Source organism: Pelodiscus sinensis, chromosome 1, assembly GCF_052426305.1.
Source record: "Pelodiscus sinensis isolate ZL-2025 chromosome 1, ASM5242630v1, whole genome shotgun sequence".
Classification (NCBI taxonomy): domain Eukaryota; kingdom Metazoa; phylum Chordata; order Testudines; family Trionychidae; genus Pelodiscus; species Pelodiscus sinensis.
In genome coordinates, this window is record NC_143052.1 from 123,718,176 (window position 1) to 123,740,781 (window position 22,606).

Genomic DNA, 22,606 nt, shown 5'->3' on the forward strand with positions numbered 1-22,606 from the left:
TGTATCTTTTGGGCTCTGTCACATCACAATCATAGGGAATGTTATAGTAATACATCCTGAATGCTTCTAGTCTAAATTATTATTTTTTTCAATAGCAGTTGTCAACAAAAATTGTTAAATAGATTTTTCTTAGAAAATTTTCCTGGAAAATTTTGAGTTTTGGAGTTTTCACGTACAGTTTTAGTGAAAAATTGGAATATTTTGTGGGAAGCAGGCAGTTTTTGTGGAAAATCTTGGCAGACACAATGTTCCACTAAAACATTGTTTTGATGGAAAATATTTGGTGACCCCCTAATCCAGAATGTGCTGTTTCCATCTGGGTGTGTATGTGTGTGTGTGTGTGTTTGTTTGTTTAAATTCTTTTAGGGAGAAATAAGGAGGACCTTCTGTTCAGTACCTTCTAGTCTCTGATGGGACTATCTGTCACAGTCAGTTTCACTCAAGCCCATAGAAGACAATGTGACCCACTTCTCTCAACTAAAAAAGAAGCACGATCAAAACTCTGTCCCAAAAGCAGTTGTTTTGCATTTGCCTTTTTTCTGACCTTCCTGTCTCTAGTGACTTTGACTTTCCTGTCTCTAGTGGCACTGTGAGTCTGCCCTTTCATCTGGCTACTGTGAGTGTGCGCGCACGCATGTGTGTTTATTGTCTGCCTAATCAGGGTTACTAATCATTTCCTTTTATTCCAGTACTTCTGTTTTGGACATAATTCTTAACACTGTGCCTTCCTATGAATGTGATCAACTCAGTGCCTATCACTGTTACTGAAGTAACGGCCTAGCATTGTTGCTATTTTTGCATCCTAACTGATAAATATTTTGCACTGCTCTCTCATTTTTTATCCAGAGATCGCATCAGATTTTATAAACATTAACATGTTAATAATGCAGTAGTAGGCTTGTCAGTTTCTGTGAGTCTGCTAGAGGAAGACAATGAACCACACTATGTTAGCATATAGTACTCAAGTATCACATCTGCACTATCTTTGAGGCAGAGAGGTGAAGTGATGTACAGTAAAACTCCACTGGTCCGGCATCCAGTGCTCCGGCACTCCTGATGGTCCGGCACCATCAGGAACCCGGAAGTGCTCCGGCTGCCGTACCATTGGAGCTGCTCTGCACCCGTCTTCCCCAATTCAGCCGCTGCTGAAACTGACCAGCAGCTGAATCAGGGAAGCCCGGGGCAGAACAGCTGGGGTGCTGCCAGGTTGGTCCCATAGCGCTGCCCCTCGGGGCTGCGGGACCAACCCGGCAGCACCCCAGCTACTCTTGGGGACGCCTGGGGAAGAGCAGCTGGAGTGCTGCTGGGTTGGTCCCGCAGCACCAAGGGGCAGCGCTATGGGACCAACCCGGCAGTACCCCAGCTGCTCTGCCCCCGGCTTCCCTGATTCAGCTGCTGCTGAAACGGACCGGCGGCTGATTCCAGGAAGCAGCTCTGCCCCAGGCTTCCTGGAATCAGCTGCTGATCAGTTTCAGCAGTGGCTGACTTGGGGATGCCTGGGGCAGAGCATCTGGGGTGCTGCCGGGTCGGTCTCGCAGTGCCCAGCTGCTCTCCCCAAGGTGTCTCCGATTCAGCCGCTGCTGAAACTGACCAGCAGCGGCTGAATTGGGGATGTCTGGGGCAGAGCCGGACTATTGGAAGGGGGGACTATGAGGAGTATGGGGTGGCATCCCCCCCACCCCACCCCAGACCGCTCATAGCCCCCCCTTCCGATAGTCCGTCATATCTGATAATCCAGCACCCCCTGGGTCCTAAAGGTGCCGGATTATTGGAAGTTTACTGTACTCAGTTGACTTGTATGTGATGTAGCCTAGCATAGAGTCCCAGTTTCCTGGTTTCTAGGCCTGTGGTTTAAGCCACAAGACCAATTTTTTATTCCATAAAAGCTTGTGTTGTGACTTTTTCACAAGCACAGTTTTGAACAAGTGAAATAGAGGATGAAATTAGCCAACTATATGAATTAAGTGGAAGGCACATAATGTCCAAAAGTCCCATGATTAGCATTGTGACAGCTGCTGCTTTTCTACAGGGTGAAGTCAACCCTGGGTCAGAAATAACTGTAGCTAAAATTAACTAGCAGTGATGACTCTGTTTTGTTTATAATATTTGAGAGCTACTGACAGGGCTGATGACAGACTTCACCGGACCTTGGGCGATATGGGGGCAGGACTCTTGGCTCCTGGCCCCCACAAGGGGTGGGGCCTTGTGTGGAAGGGGCAGGGCTATGGGCAGCCATCCCTCAGACCTGCTGTGGGCAACAATGAAGATTTAAGGGGCCCAGAGCCGCAGGCCCTTTTAAATCATCAGGCCCTGGGGCAACTTCCCCCTTTGCCTTCCCCTGTTGGTGGTCCTGGGTATTGACGGCTCTTTATAACAAGAACATTAAAGGTGGCCTGCACAATATTCTAAAACACTCACAGTGTTAATGATGCTGAAGTTATCGAGGACACAGATAATCAAATACCTCATGTTGAAACCAAATTGTTCTCACCTACATGCATAGTCTAATTTGCCTAGTTTGTGTTTGTTTTTAACTGGGATCCAAGTTCACCTTCATGCCCTTTGAGAAAAATCCCATTGGGGCTGACGCTTTCCTGCTACTGATCACTTTCATTCTGTGCAGTTGTATGCATTCCCATACACTGAAACAGCTGGCTGTTTGGAACTGAAGTGTCTTTTATAGTGCAGCGTATTATTGTGGATATAAACTGTGCTGCACATCATGTAGAGAGACAGTCGAGGCACTATATTTGAGTCTGTATGGCCAATCAGTCAGCACAACCAAACATGGTCCCTTCATGGGTATTGAGAGAGGGGTGTGGCTTATGGCCCCATGCTACTGTGGGAATTTGTTGCCTAATACTTTAGGGCAGCTTCCATGGTGTCTGACAAACCCACTGGCCCCTTGATGACCCTGTGTTGTCATTTACTATTTCTGTTGGGCCACTATAATGCCTGCCTGAGGTGATGACAGAAGTGAGGTCCCTGCTGTGAAGAGTTGAAAATGTAAGGGCTAAATTCTGCCATTCTTACTTGCATCAAGATAGTTGTACCTCGATCTGATTTCACTGGCGCTACTGAAGAAGCAAGGCACAACTCCAAGTCAGTTGGGGGAGGAGGATTGGGCTCTGTGTTAGACAATGGGTGAGTGAAGGGAATTCAGCAGAGGAAGCAATTGATTCAGTGCAGAGTCTTTAGGACTGAGTCTGATCTTGCTTATGCCTATTTTATGGCAGTGACCATCGCTGTTTGATTTATAGAGATGATTTCCTGGAGCCTCTGCTCTTTCCATGGAAATCTCACAGGATGTGTGTCCTGGGAGACTAAGTATGTACCTGTCCTAATTTCCCTTTTCAAATCCCAGCCTGTGCTGTTTAATTTTCCTTATCTCATGACTGACTCTTGGTGCCTGAGCAGAGGCACAATGCCTGCCAAAGAAAGGAGGGGAGAGTCCTGCTGCTGTCTAAATGTCTTCTGCTAAGAGCATGAGAGTGTAGATCAGGGCACTGATGTTTAAAACCATAATAAGTTCAGATAGTTCAGGTGCTGCAGGACTATTTGTTGTTTTTTAAATAAGTTCAGACTGAACAGGTGTGAGTCTGTATGACTCCCTAAGTACATAACTGGAGTTCTGGAGTTGAGGACTTCTGCTGCTTTCTGTCTGTCTGTCTGTCTGTCTGTCTGTCTGTGTTTTGCCCCTTACGTTACAGGGAACTGGGTTAGAATAGCAGGTATATTATTTTTTAAATGCTATGGCGGGTATGTCCTTTTTGTCAACTCTGCTGACTTATCTCAGTCCTCATGCTCTCCTCTCACTCACATTGTTGTTCTTAATTCCCCACCTCCTGAAGTCAGGGGATTACAGAAGAATCTCAGCGTTAATTTCCTTTACTAATTATTTATTTCATTATTTTACAAACAAGCCTTTTCTCTCCTGATTGCAGAGAAAAATCTGAAAACATTATTAGAGTGCAGCAAAAAGGCACGGAAGTGGGAGGGCAATGGAGTCTGCATTTATTAAAATGTATTACAAAAGTGTCTACATTCTGTTTTCAAAATGATGTCAGCATTTAGGACTCAACACCTCCCTTGACTTTCAATGAGACCTTAGGGTAGAATTCTTAAGTACTTACGTCCCATTGACTGTCAGTGATATGTCGGCTCCTAAATCATTTTTGTAAATAGGACTTAAGCCTTGTCTCCACTGGAAAGTTTTGCTGTATTAACCAACACTAGTAAAAGACAGCCCCTCTTTGGCCAGTGCAAGGTCCATTTCTATTTCCATTGCTGGTATAGCTATGCGGGCAAGCCTTTTAAGTGTGAAGATGGCCTCTGTTATCTGGAGAGTTGTGAAACTTGTCCCAGCTAGACTGAATGTTTTTGCATAAATGTTGTGGAGCTTTATTAAAACATCTGTTGGGTTCTTCCCAGAACTGGATACATTACTCAGTCCTGACTCTCTCTAGTCTAGAGTATGTTTGTGAATTGTCTTGGTCTTTTCTTCGTGTGTGTGTGCTTTAGGTTATTTTCCACCTCCTGCTTCTGGTTTTGTATCTCCAATTAATAGGATGTTGGGGAAGGAAGGGAATGACAAAGACTATTACCATGAAACCCTATGAGTACGCTTAACAGTTCACCATGTTAAGAACACCCCAGCAAATGCAAGTTCAGCTAGTATGTTGAAAAACTTGCCTCTTCTACCCAAGGCCCCATCCCTTGTGCACCCCCTCTTGCCAGTGCCGTGGCAGAATGGCCCATCCTTTCCAGTGCCAGGAGGGTAGGAGGCACAGCCTGAGTCAGGGTCACGGCACAGGGGAAGTTGCAGGACAGGAAGCAGAAGGGGCCTGCTGAGGTCAGAGCATGGGCAGGGTCACTCCTGGTCGGTTGTTGAGGAACAGCCTCTCCAGCCTATGTCACCTGCTGCCCAAGCCTGTGCTCCAGAATTGTGATCGCCGCTTTGCAGCTTCATGTTTAGTTGCTTTCACGGGGAGCTTCTTATTTTCACAAACTCTGGCGTGTGAAATATTATGATAAATCTGAAGCTTAAACTTCAAAGCAAACCAAGCCACACAGGGGAATGGAAGACGATGAAATAAGACCTGATGCTAGGTGTCTCTGACTACCTGCATAATTGATGCGTGCCTTTTGAACATCTTATTCCTCTCTACACTTCAGTATTTTCTTTCATAAGGCACCTTGATTGCTTGGTGGTAGGGGAATGTGGCAGTTCTCTGCCTAATGAGCAAAGATAACTGGCACCAGGGGCTCCTTGTGGGCTAAGTGCCACCTCTAAATATTGTGTGTCAGCTGTTACCCTGAACTAACCGCGATGGACTTGTGGCTTTTTTGTCTCTTTTGCAGAACATGAACTATGCTGCGGATTCCATGCAGGGAGTTCACTCTTCTCGAATTTCATGCTACTGAGCAAAATACTTCTCTCCCTCTCTTTCCTTTAACTGTTGCTCCCTCCTCCCAAGTCACCATGATCAAATTAACCCAAGTTTGGCCATGCACGTCAGTCCAGCTGCCACCCTTTCTTTAACATTTGCACTGCCCTTACTGGATTGCAGGAGTACACTCCAGACCATTGCTTACGGTAGGGAGCCAAAATGGCAGGGCTGCTTTGTAAAAAGCGCAAAAAAGGAGGTACGAAAGTGCACAAAACTCTAAGGCTTGTGTGCTACCTGTGTGGAGCAGAGTTCTTGCTGGGCGCTTGTGGCTTTTTGTAAATGAGGCTCTGTCGGCACGACTGCCCTTTAGAGTTTGCTATATTGAAATGGCAGCACTTTGCTCTGATTAGACACTTGGCTCTTGCCATTTGGAGGACAGAACTTTTTGCTTTTAAGGAATTCAGCTCATCAAACTGGATTTTAAGACTAAAACTTTTTTTTTCAGCTGTGTGTAAGAGAGGAGCTGGGTGCATAATGCATGATTGTATTTATTTCCATCTTTAACTTTTTCTTTATCTGTGGTGTTGTAGAAAGGTGGCAGTTATATTTGTTAAAAATACCTTACTTTTTTACTTCAAAATATAATTTTTTCATTTAAAATTGCCTCCTTCCTTATCTACTTTGATCAGAGAGTTATCTTTTTGAATCAAACTCCTGGGAGGAATAAAAGCAACTGAATTTTTAAAAGTAGGTTTGGCAGTATTTGATTTTTAATTTTTGATAATTTTGATAAAAAATGCTTACAAATAAACATTGCTATTATCCATTAATTTAAATTGTCATACTTATGGGAAAGTATAGCAGGATCAGATGACAGGGAGGTCAGACAATAATGCTTTAATGGAAGCAGGTGTGAAAAACATTAAAGCTTTATAACCGATACAACACAAATTATTTATGTCAGTTGTCAAAATATAGAAAGTGGATATCCTTAAATCAAACCCTATTAAGTTCTCAAAGAACATTTTTCTTATTTTGCTTTTCTGTAAATTGTAATGGTTAATAATGGAAATATTTTTTCTGAAGCTTGTATGTGTAGTCTGAAGTCAACATTTGCTGACATTTACTGTTTAATAAATCTAATCCTTCCAATTCTATGTAAAAGAAATCTTGTTTAAGTGCAATTTTGTGAAAGCATCTTAAGTATTTATTTAACACAAAGTGGGTACCAGGTACTTTAAAATAAATGCAGTGACGCCAAGCAATAATTGTCTCATTATCTATCTTTTTCCAACATTGAGTGCAGGAGGCTCTGATCCTGAGTGGAAACTTTGGGTGCTACAGTAATGATGTAAATGCTACTAATAATGAAGATAAAACTTTGCCATGAAGGGTTAATAATTTAGGCTGGGATTTTTAAAGGCAACTAAGTTGAATGGGATATAGGTGTCCAAATTTCTTGGAAAACTTTGAAAATCCACACTTTATGGTCCAAGATTGCAAAACTTTATTTGTGTTTCTACTTGCATGAGTATTTCCATTGACTTCTCAATGTAAGAAATACTTGGAGGAGTAAGGGTTTGCAGGATTGAGACTTACGCGGGCAGAATACAGCATGGAGAAGATGTCATGCTATCAAAAGACACATTCAAAACATTTGAATTAATGCAAAAATGAATAAAATCCAGAAATCCTTAGTGTTTTTTAAAATTGAATATGTTTAGGTAAAAAGCTACAGAGTATACATTACATTGCATATATAGTAGAGGATGAAATTTTGTTTCTATCCTTTTGCAAGAAGTATACAATACAATACAATACAATACAATACAATACAATGAGCTTGATCTTATTACAGGCACGTCACACTCTTGTTGCATGTTAGCTTTAGCAAGTCATTTTAATATGGATCTTAATCTACAGGCCCTGAAAATATGAAACAGCATTTGCTGCCTATGGGGACATTAGGAAAACATGTGGCAGTCAGGGAGTTTATACTTGCTTGATAGCCTGCCAGAAAGCAGAAACTAGCTCACCTCTTGGAATTTTCATTAGGAAACATGATAAATGGTTTTAAATGCCTTTTCTTTAGATGCCAGTGAAATGTTGCATGGAGATTGTCACCTGTGTGTCTCAGGTTTTCTAATTCTCTGTTAATCTCTTTCTATATGGGAGGGAGGTGGAGACTTTAAAAAAAAAAAAAAGACTCCCCTTTCCTGTAGTGAGATCAACCCAGTATATATATTATAAAGAACTGCTAGATGAGAGACCTGCAGGGTTTAGATAGCCTTTTTTTCCCAGGAAAGGACAGCTCTGCTGAACTTGCAGTTATTTCCTGCTTTATATGGAAATTTTTGCTTTGCCCTAAAGGGGCCTCAAAGACTTTGGGTTCTCGTGAAGTCTCCTGCACTGAGTATGAAAAACATTTTGTTGTTTCTGAAGTCATGTAGCTCTTTTTTGGTAAGTTGGAGGACTGCTTACCTGCAAATTGGAAGTTCTGCTTTTACTATGCTTGGGAACCTAGGTTTTTGTATCCCTTTCCAACACACTCTTCCTTAGTGGCAATTGCTACACGAAGCTTGTGATGGGCAAGCCCCAAAAGATTGGGAGATGCATCCACAAAATACCTTCTTATCTACTCACCCTAATGTATCCTAATTTCTTTTTGTCTGTTAATCTCATGAGAACAGGAGGTTTCTAGCATTTCCTGGTAAAATCAGATTAAGGTTAAATAGAACCAGGATCCACCATAATTTTGAGATTTCCCCCCTTACAAAGGTCCTTTCTTGATCCTAAGGATTGTATCATAACTCACCTCTATTCCTGCCTTCAGATAGATCCCAAATACTGCAAGAGCAGCTTCCTTGTGATATTTTGGCATTTTCACTTTCACACCTTGCCGTGGCCATGCAGTGCAGAAGGATGTGAAAACTGAAAATGACAGCAGCTACAAAAGTTATCCAACCTTCAAGCTGACAGGTGAAGATGGATGTTGGGCTTTTATTTCTTCCTGGATTGTATCCATCCCTAAGTACAATGTAGCATCTCTAAGCCCATAGGTGGGTTGTTGTCAGGAGAGACTGAGCATGGTACTTCCAAATCTAGACTCCTGAAACTCTACTGCTTGAGCTAAAAAATTCCAGCTCTGAAAGTCCAGGTTGTAGCAGGCTCATCAATCTCTGTGTGTCCCATCCACTATTAGAGATCAACAGAGCACTGCACTGAGTTGGTGTAGGATACAGTAGCCTATAGTTTCCTTTCACAGTGCTTTTGTGTTATTTCATACCCAACTGTTCCTTTAATTTAAAATAAGCGTTTGAGTTTGCTATTCTTGAAAGCTTTAAGGTACGTATCTGTTAATAATGTGCGATGATGCTAATAGCACATACATTGCTATGCTTTTTTGCAGCTATGCACAGATGCTGTTACTTCATCCAACCACGGTGAAAGTTAGGGATTTAAATAGTGAGGCCATGCTGCTGCAACAGTGTAATTTGTAAAGTCATATGTGTTCTAATAAAAGCTCTCAGTGGTTGAAAATCCCAGTGGTGCTTGACTCTGAGGATATGCTAAATAAAAAGGGCAACACCTGTAGCCGTTTCCATTGGTTCACACTGGCTCAACAGACGTGCTGGGCTTCAGAGAGATAGTCGGGGTTAATATATGTGTCAGCTGTGTTGATTTGTTTGTAGGAGGATTGTGCTGGGAGATGTGTTGAATTGTGTAGGTGGCACATGGGCTGGGGAGGTAGTTGCTATGTGGGGTTATGTATGTTGCTATGTGGGGTTATGGGACACGCGTCACTTGCGGGAGGATTCTCTGCATCTAGAGGTCTTTAAACCATCGTTTGAGGTCTTCAATATCTGAGATATGGGTGAGAGGATTATTCTAGGAGTGAGAAGGTGAGATTCTGTGGCCTGCATTGTGCAGGGGGTCAGACTAGATGATCATAATGGTCCCTTCTGGTCTATGAGTCTATGTTTTGGTCATAGCACAAGCTGATAATGTTGTGGTGGGTGGTTTTGAGGAACTATCAGAGCTGAACCAAAAAATCCCCTATCTATTCAGTCTCCCTCATACAACCAATGAAATTGTTGGTGTATGAAAATTAACTGTAAAGAAAGGGTTGCAATTGGTTGATGTATGTCTGGTATCTGAATGATGTAGGACTCTTGACCTAGCATACAGACATACATGAGGTACCAAGGTTCCCTAAGCTGTGTGGCAGCACAGCCCCACAGCTGCTTAATGAGTCCTGACTAAGGGATTGAGGCTGCCGTGCGTGGAGTTGCTTGGCTGGCAGTCGACTTGTTTCTCTGTCCTCAGCAGGGAGCTGCTGCTGTAGATGAGGGAGAAGTGCCCCTCCCCCAGCCAGGCAGCTCCGTGAATGTCAGCCCTGAGCCCTTGGGTGGGGCTCATTAAGATGTGGCGGGGCTGTGCTGCTGTGCAGCTTAGAGGGAACCTTGTGCCTTACTGTCACATGGGTGTAGTTCATCAAGTCAAAATGGAGGAGAACTTAAAAATTGGATAGTAACAGACTATGAATGCCAGTGTGATTGAACCGTGTGGTTTTCTGGGCAAAAATAACTCTTAGCCATGCTCATATCTATATCCATCACTTCACCCTGATTCATTAGATGGTCTAAGGGCTTCATAGGGACATTCAGAGTGACGATCGTGGAATCCTGTTCTATAGATCCATTTTATGGAGGGCTGCACGGAGATGCAGATTAGAGAGCAACTTGTTCAAGATCCTACTAGTGAGGTTCATAGCAGCTTTGGGTTGACAGCTGGAGTTCAAAAATTCCAGTGTCACGCTTAGTCCCCAGCCCACGCTAGGACTCTTTACAGTGCCAATACCCGTGTTGGACAAAAATTGTTTCTCAGATCTTCCTTGGGGGTCTTTCATGCATTTTATTCATTACAGTTGCATGTAGCGATCCTTGGTACTTTACAGGTGGAAAAGGTTGTTGACATTGTCATAGAAGTCTAGTCAACTAGTATTTAGCTCTCCCTTCTATCTCACGGGCAGCCCCCATGAAGTGCACCAAAGGAACAATCTTTACTTCAGAATGAGAGAGAGGCCACAGAGCTCTAAATGCTTCCCAGAGAGGGAAATGGAAATTCTGAATTGGGCTTAGGTGCAAGGTTGAGATGCCTGCATAATAACTTCTACTAAATAATCAGGCTATTCATTTGTTTACTATGAAACTACAAAATGTTTTGACTCTCTGATTCTTTTCTACAGCAGCTGCATTTCTTATTTCCATAAACTGAAAATGGGCTTGCCTGATGCATTCTCTCACTGTATCTAAAAGCTGTGTAAATGTACAAAATTCTGCATCTACAAATGTTGTTTTTTTCTTTTTCCTTTCTTTTCTTCAGTGAGTGACCTGCAGGAAGAAGGCAAAAATGCAATCAATGCGCCAATGTCTCCCACTACCATCGACATCCACCCTGAAGATACCCTATTAGGTACAGTATTAATGTTATAGGCATAACTGAATGTATGTTAAATGAGGCCAGCATGTATGTAGGCATTGAAAATTGAAGTCAATTGAAGCCAACAGAAATGAGCATGAATGTAAGATAAAAATGAGAAGTACTAAGGAAATTTGAACAACAGTGAGGCCCCTGCCCATGTATGTTAGATCCAGGAACCTAGCAAGAGTATTGGATTGTCCACTCAACTATCAGCAGGACAAGGACTTTTCAGAGTTTTTTTGCATCATTCCACATCACAAAGGATATTGGGGAAATATCTAACTTAGAACTAGTCTTTTCAAGTAATGAGGATGAGACGTTTTCAGAGACTGAGATATTTGAAGAGGAGGCCTTGGAACAAATAGCTGAATTAAAGTGCAGCAGGCCACCAACGGTGTTTATTACAAGACTTCTGAAAGAATCAGTTGACTGAACACTTAATATAAATGTTGAAACTTCCCATCAATATCACTTACTCTCCAAGCTTTGGTGTAGTCAATAAATACTGTACCAATCTTTAACATAGGTGCTGGTGGCGATCCTAAGAATTACAGACCAATGAGCTTTACTTAAGTAGCCGATAAATTGTCAGCAATGGTAATTTAAAAATAGAATTAATAATCCTAGATGACAGTGAAAAGATGGACAAGCATAACCTCTTCAAAGAAAAGTTGTACTTTGCCAAACTCTGAGAATGTCTATGGAACAGTGGATAAAAAAGGAACTCCTAAATATAATTTTATTTGAACTTGCACAAAGCCTTTGTCAAAACATCATTTAAAGAGGAATTAAGGAAACCAAGGGCAGGTCTCCACTAGAAGTGCTACGTCGGTGCAACTTAGGGATGTCAAAATGCAGTTGATGCAGTTAATTGGAAATTCCATCAACTAGTCAATTAACTGCATTTTAACTAGTTGATAGGCACTTCCGATTCCTCCTTTGAAATGTACAAGAGCCCCTGATGGTGCTCTTGTACATTTCAAAGAAGGAATGTGGAACTCCGTGTACAGCTCGGGACCAGAGGGAAGTTCTGCTGACTCCGGGCTGCACCCAGGTGCCTGCTCTGAAATGCACAAGAGTCCCCAGTGGGGAATAGAGGCACAGATACTAAGGTTCAGTCTACACTAGCACTTTTGTTGGGCAAACTTTGGCAGGAGTGGGGGAAAAAATATACCCCTGACTGACAGAAGCTTCACAGACAGAAGAAACGGTGTGGACAGTGCTGAGGTCAGCAGGTGATGCTCACCCACTGATACAGCTACAACTACTCATTGGGAGTAGGTTTCATTATGCTGGCAAGAGAGCTCACTTTTGCTGGCATGAAGTGACTACATGAAAGATTTTACAGTGGTATAGCAGAGCTGTTGTAAGGTCCATAGTATGCAGACATAGTCTAAATTACTTGTTCAAACTCTTTTAGGGTACGTCTACACTGTGGTGCTATGTTGGGATACTTTCGGTATCCCGAAATAGCTATTCCGGACCTTAATAGCATGCCCATTATTTCAAAATATCTTTCAAAATAACGGGCACACTATTCTGATGTTTCTCTAAACCTTGTTTCATGAGGAGTAAGGGATGTTTCATAATAGCGGTTTATTTTGAAATTTGGCACTGTATAGACAATGCCAAATTATGAAATAAGCTATTTTGAAATATACTGTAAATAAACTAAGCAATTTGCGTAACTCAAATTGCATAGCGTACGTTAAGATAAGGGTGCAGTGTAGACACACCTATAGAGTCTGGGGCAGAGTTGGGAATTGAACATGGGTATCCCAGCTCCTTGTCTCTGCGTCAAATGGTTAGATCATTGTTTCTCTCAAAGTAAATAAGACTGTGCCATTAAATAAATGGATATACAGCCACTCTCCAACTTACGAACACACCGACTTTCGACCAATCATGCTTACGACCAACCTCCCATTAACCCCATTATATGTATTTTCGAGTTGAGAACCATGTATGTCAAGTTTTTCTAACAGCTCGGACAGCACGTTTAAGGATATTTCCGATTTACGACCAAATTGAGTTACGACCAGGTGTTCGGAACATAGCCCGTTTGTAAGTCAGGGACTGCCTGTATACATTCTAGCTTTGAATGCTGTATAGGGTTTTGGTCATCCCAATTCATAAATGATATTATGGAAAAAATAGAAGAGGACAAAATATGGATATAGAGATTGAACACAGAGAGGGAGAAATTGAAAAGATGATGAATACTTCATTTGACAAAGAGACAAATAAGAGGAGCTACACTAGAGCTATGTAAAATTAATTAATGCTATAGAGGAGGTTAATTAAGAACCTTTCTGAAATGAGAACAAGGAAGCGCACATCGCAATTAAAAGCCACAAGTCTAGGATAAAAGAAGATGTACCCCTCTTCCCCCAATATATAATTTAACCTGGGGAACGCATTGGCACAGGTTGTCATTGAAGTAAATAATTTTGAGCAGTTATAAAAAGGCGTAGCTATTTCTATGGATAATGAGAAAATCCAGTTATATTAAATATGCAAAGGAAGCCAGGGAGACAGACCTGCATTCTTTTGGGCATATAAGCCACTGGTTGAGGAAGAAACCTAACTTATGTAGAGGTTATTCCATAATTGACCATTATGGAGATCTAATAACTTCCTCTTTTGCATCTAGTATTGACTGTTTTCAAAAATGGCATACTAGATTAGATGGAATGTTGGTTTGATATAGCTAAGGCCTTCAAGCAAATAACAATTCACCATGTGGCCTTCATATAAAAAGAAACAGAAAGAGCTTCTTTAATCCTTTCCTCTGTTAACTATTAAAGGGGGGTGAGACAGACTGAGCAAGATGAGGGCCTAGCCCAGGAAAGACATGATTGCTCGGTGGCCCACGGCATGATGGTGGTATCCTTGAAAAGTCGGGTGTTGCACAAACATGGGTGAGCCCTCTATGCACAGTTCAAGCTCACCACTTCATGGGCTGGGTGTGTAACTTCCTCAGTGTTAAAATGCTTGACTCATCTCAGTAGCCAGGAAGAAGTAAAGAACCAAAAGAAACTGGAAATCTTACAGAATCAGAAGCTCTTCCTAGGTTTGTGGAAAATTTGGCAAATGTTTTCAAATTTCAGTTTGGGTTTTTTTAAAATAGATTATGGGCTCAGTACTTTCCAGTGTCCACAATCTATTTAATCTATTAAAAAACTTACTATATTTTGGTGCCTGAATAGTAGTGATGGTCAGAAAGGCTCTCTGTGGGAGTGAGGCCATCAGAATGCCTTTTTGGGACCATGATATTGCTTGTGTGGTGGGCCCCATTGTACCACAGTGTGCTGGCACCTCTGCCCGTTTTTTATTCACATGCATGTCAAGTCAATGCAAAGGGAAAGTCCACGCAGCAGCTGGGTGTGAATCTTTCAGCCTGTGTAAATGGGCTTATACTGGATCTGCTCAAGCTAGAGTGTAGACCACCTCGGTGGCAGCTCATGGGATCGGGTGAAGCTGATGCCTGGGCCACCGTTTGCACACAGCTCTTTTTAGTGTATTAGTTTGAGCGAAGCTAGTGTCAGTCAGTCTGCCGAGGCAAGGCAGGCTTGCTTGCAGCCTCAGCATAGACCGACTCAGACAGGCCTGGCTTCTTATGTGGATACAGTGAGATGTGAGCCAGGTGTGTCATGTATCAAAGGCTGCTGCCTCATGAACCTTAAGCAGGGGTATGCTATGGGTGTAATTCTGGCTCATGGAAGTCAATGGAAGCTTTGCCATTGACTTCCAAGGGGCTTGGATTCCATCCTGTATGTCTCTGTGCACAGCTCAAGTTAAACCCTCCAGTTCTGTTTTAGCTGCAGAGAAGTAGATCACGAAGCAAGGTGACGATACTGCATTCCTGTTACAATGTGGCAGCTGTGCTTTCCTTTCCCCTCACAGTTCTGAACTAAATCAAATGGTCATTTCAACCTGAAAGAGATTAAAATGAGGAAAGGTCGGGGAGGCTGTGTTTGCTAGTTGAAACTGAGCACCAAAATTTACAAGTCAGTAACAAAAAATGAGAAGAAAACAAAACAAAACCCCCTCACTGATGTGACTCCTGACTGAGAAGGAGAAAGACATGCCCCACATTTCCCTTGTGCACCAGCACCTAGGGGGCCCCAGCCTAGTAGGTTTTGTGTGCTCCAGCCCCACGGTGGGGCAATGTGGGGCTGGAGCACCAGGCGAGCTCCCCAATGCTAAGGGGGGGGGGGGAGAAGAGAGGGAACGACCCTGAGTCTTGAAGGCCCCACCCCTGTTCTAAGATTAATCTTTACTCCTCCCTCTCCTCTTCTGTTCCTTTATCTCCTCCCTTCCTTTGGATTTTTTTCTTTTACCTCCCTTCTCTGCTCGTCTTCCTCTTTTTTTGTTTTATCTGTCTTCCCTCTTCTCTTTTCTTCCCTTGACTCATGTATTATGGAGATCCTCACTCCTACACCTCAAAACTGAGAAGAACTGAATAAGTCTTTCCTCAGAGTCTGGCTTGGCTCTAGAACCTGTGGAAAGACACCTTCCAAGAAGCTGTGTAGGCTTTAGCTATGGTACTCTGAGCTACTGCTAACACCGACAGATTAAACTGAGTGCCCAGTTCTGATACACCCAGCCACCCCTTAATGTCTCTTTACTGTCTCTTCCCCCACTCTACTTCCCATTTGTATGTCTTCCCCAATTTTTTCCAACTGTCCCACTCTGCTTCCTGTTCTGTGCCCCTCTTCCATTTCTGCCTCCTTTCTGTGTCTTTCATCTTCTCCGCCTTCTCCTGTTCCTTCCACATTATGTCTGTCTGACTGCTCTTTGGAGGTAGAAGGAAAATTTTTTCTCTTCTTCTCACCCTTCTGCTCCATCACAATGGAGCAGGTTGCACTACTGCTAGACTTGCTCTAGGCACTTTCCCCCAGGCACAACTGAATTTGGGCTAAATTCTTGTTGGTTTTACTCTTCAGCTTTGACTGAGCACTGTGTGCAGTCACAGCAGAGCAAGTATAGTCCTCACTAGCTAGAACATGCTACCGTGGAATTTGAAAAGGCAGGGAGTAGGAGAAAACAGGATAACCCATAATCTCATGTCACCCCTGTTACAAAGAGAGCTTGCTGGGTTCCTTAGAATACTGCAGTCTGGTGATGTAGCTTAAAAGGAAAATTAAATAACTGAGAAAAGGATAAAATGATCATCATTATTAGCTGAGTGCTACTAATGTGCCCTGGAGAAAGATGCAGCCCTGCCCCAAGGAGCCTACACAGTACTGGAGACTAAATGATACACATGCATGATGCTGCATGAGCTGATGAAGGCTAACTGAATCTTCTTTTAGGGAAGTTAGTACTGTGTAATCCTTCAGTGTATCACTAAAGAATTCCTCATGCCTTGATCACTTGATGTTCCCTCACTAGTATGATGACTAGAGTTTGCCATTTCTCAATCAACTTCCAGCCTGCTTTATAAATAAGAGCTCCTGCAATATTTTTGGCAGTGTGTTCATGTCATGGCTCTAACTAGAGTTTCTCCTTCTCAACGGGCAGAGGAAAATGAGGAACGTACCATGATCGATCCCAACTCCAAAGAAGACTCCAAATTCAAAGAACTGATCAAGGTAGGAAGTAAATACTTGTCTTGTTTTTCTTTCATGAGAAAATTCTTTAGAAAGCTATAAGTAATCCTTTGCAAACTGGAGATGCGACCGAGGTCCCTGTACCTCTGATAGCAGCCAGCGGGGGAAACAGTTTTGGAAGGTATGAGTTTGGGTTACAGAAAAGGAGTGCAGATGGATGAAATGATCAGAAGGGGAGGAATATTTCACTGTGTGTGAAATTCAGCCCTGCTGAAGGTGGGCCTATGCTCTGTGTTACGGAGCCCCAGGAAAAAGCGCCCCTGTTTCAGTAAAGGTGCAGATGAAATGGTTATGCAGTGTAGTCTTCATATTTGCATACAAGGGGAGTGGGCTCCAGGCCAGGTCCAAGTGGAGAGCGGGTTTGAGAGTATCGGAACATAGGCACTGCCATAATGAATAGACCTGAAGTATGTCTGGTCCTACATGCTGTCTTCTGTGATGGCTAGAGCTGGATGCTTTAGAGGAAGATGTAAGAATCCTATAGTAGACGGATGTGGCAAAATCTATCCTCCGTATTAATGTCTCATAGAATACTAGAACTGGGAGAGACCTTGAGAGATCATCATGTCCAGTCCTCTGCCCTGGCAGGACCAAGCACCATTTAGATCATCCCTGATCGATAAAAAAGTAGCTGTGTTAGTTTGTAACTATATAAATGAATAGCCCTGTGGCACCTTAAAGATGAACAAAAAAATATTTTTGTTAACCCTAAGGTGTGTTAGAACTATTCATTATCCCTGGTAGATGTTTATTTAACTTGCTTTTAAATATCACCAATGATGGAGATTCTACAACCTCCCTAGGTATTTTATTTCAATGCTTAATCATCCTGAGAGTTAGGAAGTTTTTCCTAATGTCCAACATAAACCTCTCTTGCTGCAATTTAAGCCCACTGCTTCTTGTTCTATCATCAGAGGTCAAGGAGAATAGTTTTTCTCTTCTTTGTAACACCTTTTAGGTACTTGAAAACTGCCATCATGTCTCCCCTCAGTCTTTTCCAAACTCAATTCTTTCAGTCTTTCCTCATAGGTCTTGTTTTCTAGACCTTTAATAATTTTTGTTGCTTTTCTCTGAACCTTCTTCAATTTCTCTACATTTTTCCTGAAATGTGGTGCCCAGAACTAGATACAATACTCCAGCTGAAGACTAAGTAGAGTAGAGTGGAAGAATAACTTCTTGTGTCTTGCTTACAGTACTACTGTTAATGCATCCCAACATGATGTTTGCTTTTTTTTTGTAACAGTGTCACACTGACTCATATTTAGCTTGTGGTTCACTCTAATCCTTCCATTCCTTTCTGCAGTACTCTTCCCATTTTGTATGTGTTCAATTGATTGTTCTTCCCTAAGTGGAGTATTTTGCACTTGCCCCTATTGAACGTCATCCTATTTATCTCAGACTATTTCTTCAGTTTGTCCAGATCATTTTGTATTACAACCCTATCTTCCAAAACACTTGCATCTCCTCCCAGCTTGGTATCATCTACAAACTTTATAAGTGTACTCTCTATGCCATTATCTAAATCATTAATGAAGATATCGAACAGAACTGGTCCCAAAACTCATCCGTGTGAAACTCCACTTGTTATGCCCTTCCAGCATTACTGTGAACTGTTAACTACTCTCTGAGAATGGTTATATAGCCAATTATGCACCCACCTTATAGTAGCCCCGTCTATGTATATTTCCCTAGTTTATTGATAAGATAATATGAGATTGTATCAAATGCTTTACTAAAGACTAGGTATACCATGTCTGCTGCTTCCTCCTTATCTGCAAGGCTTGTTATCCCATAAGAGAAAGCTATCAGGCTGTTTTGACATGGACTTGTTCTTTACAAATCCATGGTGACTGCTACTTATCACTTTATTATCTTCCAGATATTTACAGATGGATTCCTTAATTATCTGCTCCATTATCTTCCCTGGTCAGTACTTTCCTTGGTTGTTCTTATTTCCCTTTTTATAGATGGGCACTATATTTGCTCTTTTCCAGTCTTCTGGAATCTCTTTTCTCTTCCATGACTTTTCAAAGATTATAGCTAATGGCTCAGACACCTTCTTAGTCAACTCCATAAGTATTCTAGGATGCATTTCATCGGGCCCTGGTGACTTGAAGACATCTAACTTTTCAAAATAATTTTTAACTATTTTAACTTCTGAACCTACCCCATTTCCACTAGCATTCACTACTGTGGGAAATCACCACTAACCTTGTTGGTGAAAACTGAAACAAAGAAGTCAGTAAGAACCTCTGTCATTTCCACATTTTCTGTTATTGTTTCATTGAACAGTGGATTTGTAGAATGTTTTCTCGTTACTCTTTATGTCTCTAGCTAGATTGAGCTTGTTTTGTGCCTTCGTCTTTCTAATCTTCCCCTTCTATACTTGTCTTATTTGTTTTATATTCATGCTTTGTACTTTGACCTAGTTTCCACTTTTTATGAGACTCCTTTTTGATTTTTATAGATCATTCAAGATCTCCTGGTTAAGCCAGGGTGGTCTCTCCCCATACTTCCTATATTTTCTAGAGAGTAGTGTAAGACCTAAAGCTTGAGGTTCAACATCCCTTCCAATATATTTTTGTTATTTATTATAACAACTCTGGATATTCTTGGTATCCATATAAATATCCAATCCCTTTTGAAACTTGCTATGTTCTTGGCCTCAGTGACCTCCTGTGGCAGTGTGTTCCACAGTATAATTGTGTGAAAATTACTTTCTTTTGCTGGTCTTGAATTTTCCTTCTTTCAGTTTCATTGAATGTCCTTTTGCTTTTGTGTTATGAGATAGGGAGAACAGAAGCTTCTGATCTTTCTGTATGATAGAGGATGGACTAGATCTGTGATTATCATGTATCCATTTTCTGGGAACCTCCACACTAGTGGTGTGGAGGAGCAACAGCTTTTATTTCAACTCAGGATATTAAATGCTGCCCCACTGCCTGTCCTGTAGGGTTGTAGACTCTGTTCCGCTCCAGCCCCAACACAATCCCCTACATAATTCTCATTTGCTCATGCTCCGTGTCAGATGGAGGAATCTAACCCAGCGTGTATAGTATTTAGGAAGGTTTGTTTAAGGGTTAGAATATAACAGAGAGAAGGTTGGAGCAGAGAGAGAAGTGTTGGCAGGTTTGTACCCTAATGCATCCTTTCTTTCCAGAAGCTTTCATCCTTATATTACTTTCTTACTACATTTCCTGTACTGGCCTCTCTGTGTGTGAGGCTTTTGATTTATATTGCTTAAACCACAGTGCCGTGTCAGAAAAAAACTTGATGATGTAATCTGACGGAAGAGGAAAGGACGTGTACTTTGATGCACTCTTGTCACGGTATTTTTACTTGGTACATCACTGGAGTGAATGCATGCCTCAAAGAATAACCCCAGCAGCCTTTGTTATGGACTTATAACACACCCATCATAGTATTCTTAGCACTGCAATGACAGGGCATCACTAGAGGAACATAAAACCAGCTTCCTATCCATCTGAGGTTAGGGATGTCAACTTGTAGATAACTACATGATTCACCAATAAACATAGGCTTTTTGGTTAATCCTGTCGACAACATGCATTTCCACCACTCCCCCACCCGCTTGCTGCCTCTGTGTCAGAGGCAGCAAGTGGGGGAGGCAGGAGTCAGCTTTAAGATGGCTCCCCACCAGCACTGGATCCGTCTGCCCCTCCCACCTCCATGATGCTGCCTCTTATAGAGAGGCAACAGTGTGAACGGTGAGGGGGGCAGGTGGGAGCTAATACACATGGGGAGCTGTCTTTTAAGCTGGCTCTCCATGCATACCAACTCCACAGACCCTCCTGTCCCCCCCTTGCTGCTTCCTGCAGAGGTAGCAGAGGGGAGGAGGCATGCAGGAGTTGGAATCAACGCTGGGGGGAGCCGGCTTATACATTTTTAAAAGTGTTAACATTTTAACACCTCTACTTCTCACCTCAAAATCTGCCTAGAGTGAGCATGAAGACCTGAGCCCTAATACTGTAATGAGCTCCTCATGGGCACAGGGATCTCTGTATGTATGGTCTGCAGTGTTTCATTGCAGGATCAGGGCTCGTGTCTCAGCACTGTCGCTTACAAACTGGACTGGTAACATTTTACTCCCACTATACCCAGTTGCACATGACTGTACAATATTCAGTGCAATGGAAAACTGAGCCCTATGTCCTGAAAGTCACTAGGGGTTGTCTCTTGGGAGGGTCCAGAGGAGAGCATTGTGTTTCTTCTTGTGAGGCTACTGCAGGTAGGAGAGCCATATATTAATGTAAATATTCATTAACCATTCACAAGCATTATTTAAAGCAGGAGTTTTTACAGTGGCATAAATTGGAAAATAATTTGAGGACTACTTTCATTTGAGATTAGGAGGCATACTACTACTGCTACTACCGGTACTAAACCTTTGTACTCCAGGTGGAGCATAGGTCATCTACAAGTCTCCTCTACTTCACTTCTGTCTTGAGACAAAACTTCTAGCTGACTCCAGGAGTTCCCCAGTTGTTGTCCTTCAATCTCAGTAGATCTTCTCCACAATGTCTAAGATCTTCCTCTTTTGTGTTTTCCTTGCGGGTTTCATGTGAGAGTTTGACAGACTATACTGGAGGATGATTTTCTGAGAGTGTAGCGAAGCCATCCCCACTTTCTTCTCTTGATTTGAACGTGAAGTGATTCTTATCCTGCTCTGTTCCAATGCCACTCATTTGTGACAAAGTCTCGCCATTTGATGCGAAAAATGTACCTCTGGCATCTGTTTATGAATGTCTGCAGCTTGTGATTTAAAGACTTTTTAGTACACCAAGTCTCACATTCATACAAGAGCACATTCTTCACATTTGTGTTGAAGATCAGCAGTTTTGTCTTCACAGATATTATTTATGACCCCACTAGGAGGCACAGAGGAGATTGAATTATGCTGTGATTGTACCTGACAGACCTAATGAAAGTGTGACGTGTTCACCTTCTCTTTGCTATGTTTTCTCTGAGTGGGTCATTAAATTATTATTAGTGCTTATTATTTGAGTTATGGTAGCAACTAGGAACCTTAATTATGGACCAGGACCCCATTGTGTTACAACCCGACCAAGACAGTCTGTGCTCCACAGAGTTTACAATCTAAGATCAGCATTAAATAGAGAGGGTAAATCTGAATAGTTATTTTTATAGTGGTTGTTTTGATCCTAAATGTTTTCAAGCTTTCTTTTCCCTCTCTAAAAAGTAGATACATCTACAGTCTTTTTAATCCCCCTTCTTAATTGTTCCCACTCCACTCACATGCACTCTCACAAATCAGTGCTGTGAAAATCAGTCGGCAGAGAAGCCCCTGGGAAAATGAACCAGGGAATCTTAACGGTGACATATTGTTTAATACCTTTTGGCTCCACAGAAAAGGTTGCTTAATCTCTTCTTCCCTGCTGCAATAAGAATTGTATCCATAGTGGATTAAGCACCGCAGGCTTTTGTGTGCATTTGGACGTGATTAAAATATAGCTGTCATAGCTTTGGGGGAGAGAGACTGTAGAATTCCACCATAATGCAGAGAGAACAAAAGGGAAAATAACTTTTCATCCCTGCTAAAGCAAGTGTAGTAAATCTCTTACACTGAATGGCTTCTGTGTGGAGGACATTTTTATAAATGCTTTGAATACTCTTACAGAATTGAAAATGATCACAAAGATAGAGGTGGACTTAAAAGTGATGTTTAGTATAATTTTAAAAATAGGCTGGCACAATGGGTCAGTAGGAAATCCAGAGGCAAAGAACTAGATGAGCTAATAAATCCCATCAGTGGCCATCAATCCCTATTTTCTACTTCATTTGCAGCTGCCCATAGTGAATTACAGTGCTAATCTTCCTAGCACAGTAGGTTCTGATTAGAATTGTATGGAATTGACTCGATGGCCAATTGTAACTGTAAGCTCAGATCAAAACACAAGAACCCAGATGACAATTTACAGTATATAGTCTATCCAGCAATTGGATACTTTTTTTTTTTTTTTTTTTTTTGCTGTGAATGACCTGCTTAAACTTTTCTCAAACTCATTTGTTCATGGTCTGTGGCCTATTTGAGGACAATGTGAGTATGTATTTGGAAATCAACTTTGATGGTTACTT

The 22,606-nt window shown here is 42.0% G+C and overlaps 1 protein-coding gene across 4 annotated transcripts in view; it reads left to right on the forward strand.

The window, feature by feature from the left end:
• Window positions 1-22,606, forward strand: part of PARVB (parvin beta) — an 88,655-nt gene that overhangs the window by 24,087 nt on the left and 41,962 nt on the right. For 2 of the 4 annotated variants that reach the window (XM_006127729.5, XM_075899641.2), the window contains exons 2-3: window positions 10,776-10,865; window positions 16,401-16,471. In XM_006127729.5, coding sequence (XP_006127791.1) covers window positions 10,776-10,865; window positions 16,401-16,471 — 161 coding nt within the window. Of the gene's footprint in view, window positions 1-5,462; window positions 5,647-10,775; window positions 10,866-16,400; window positions 16,472-22,606 lie in introns of those variants that run through there. The other 2 variants (XM_006127730.4, XM_006127731.5) reach the window with 2 other exon arrangements.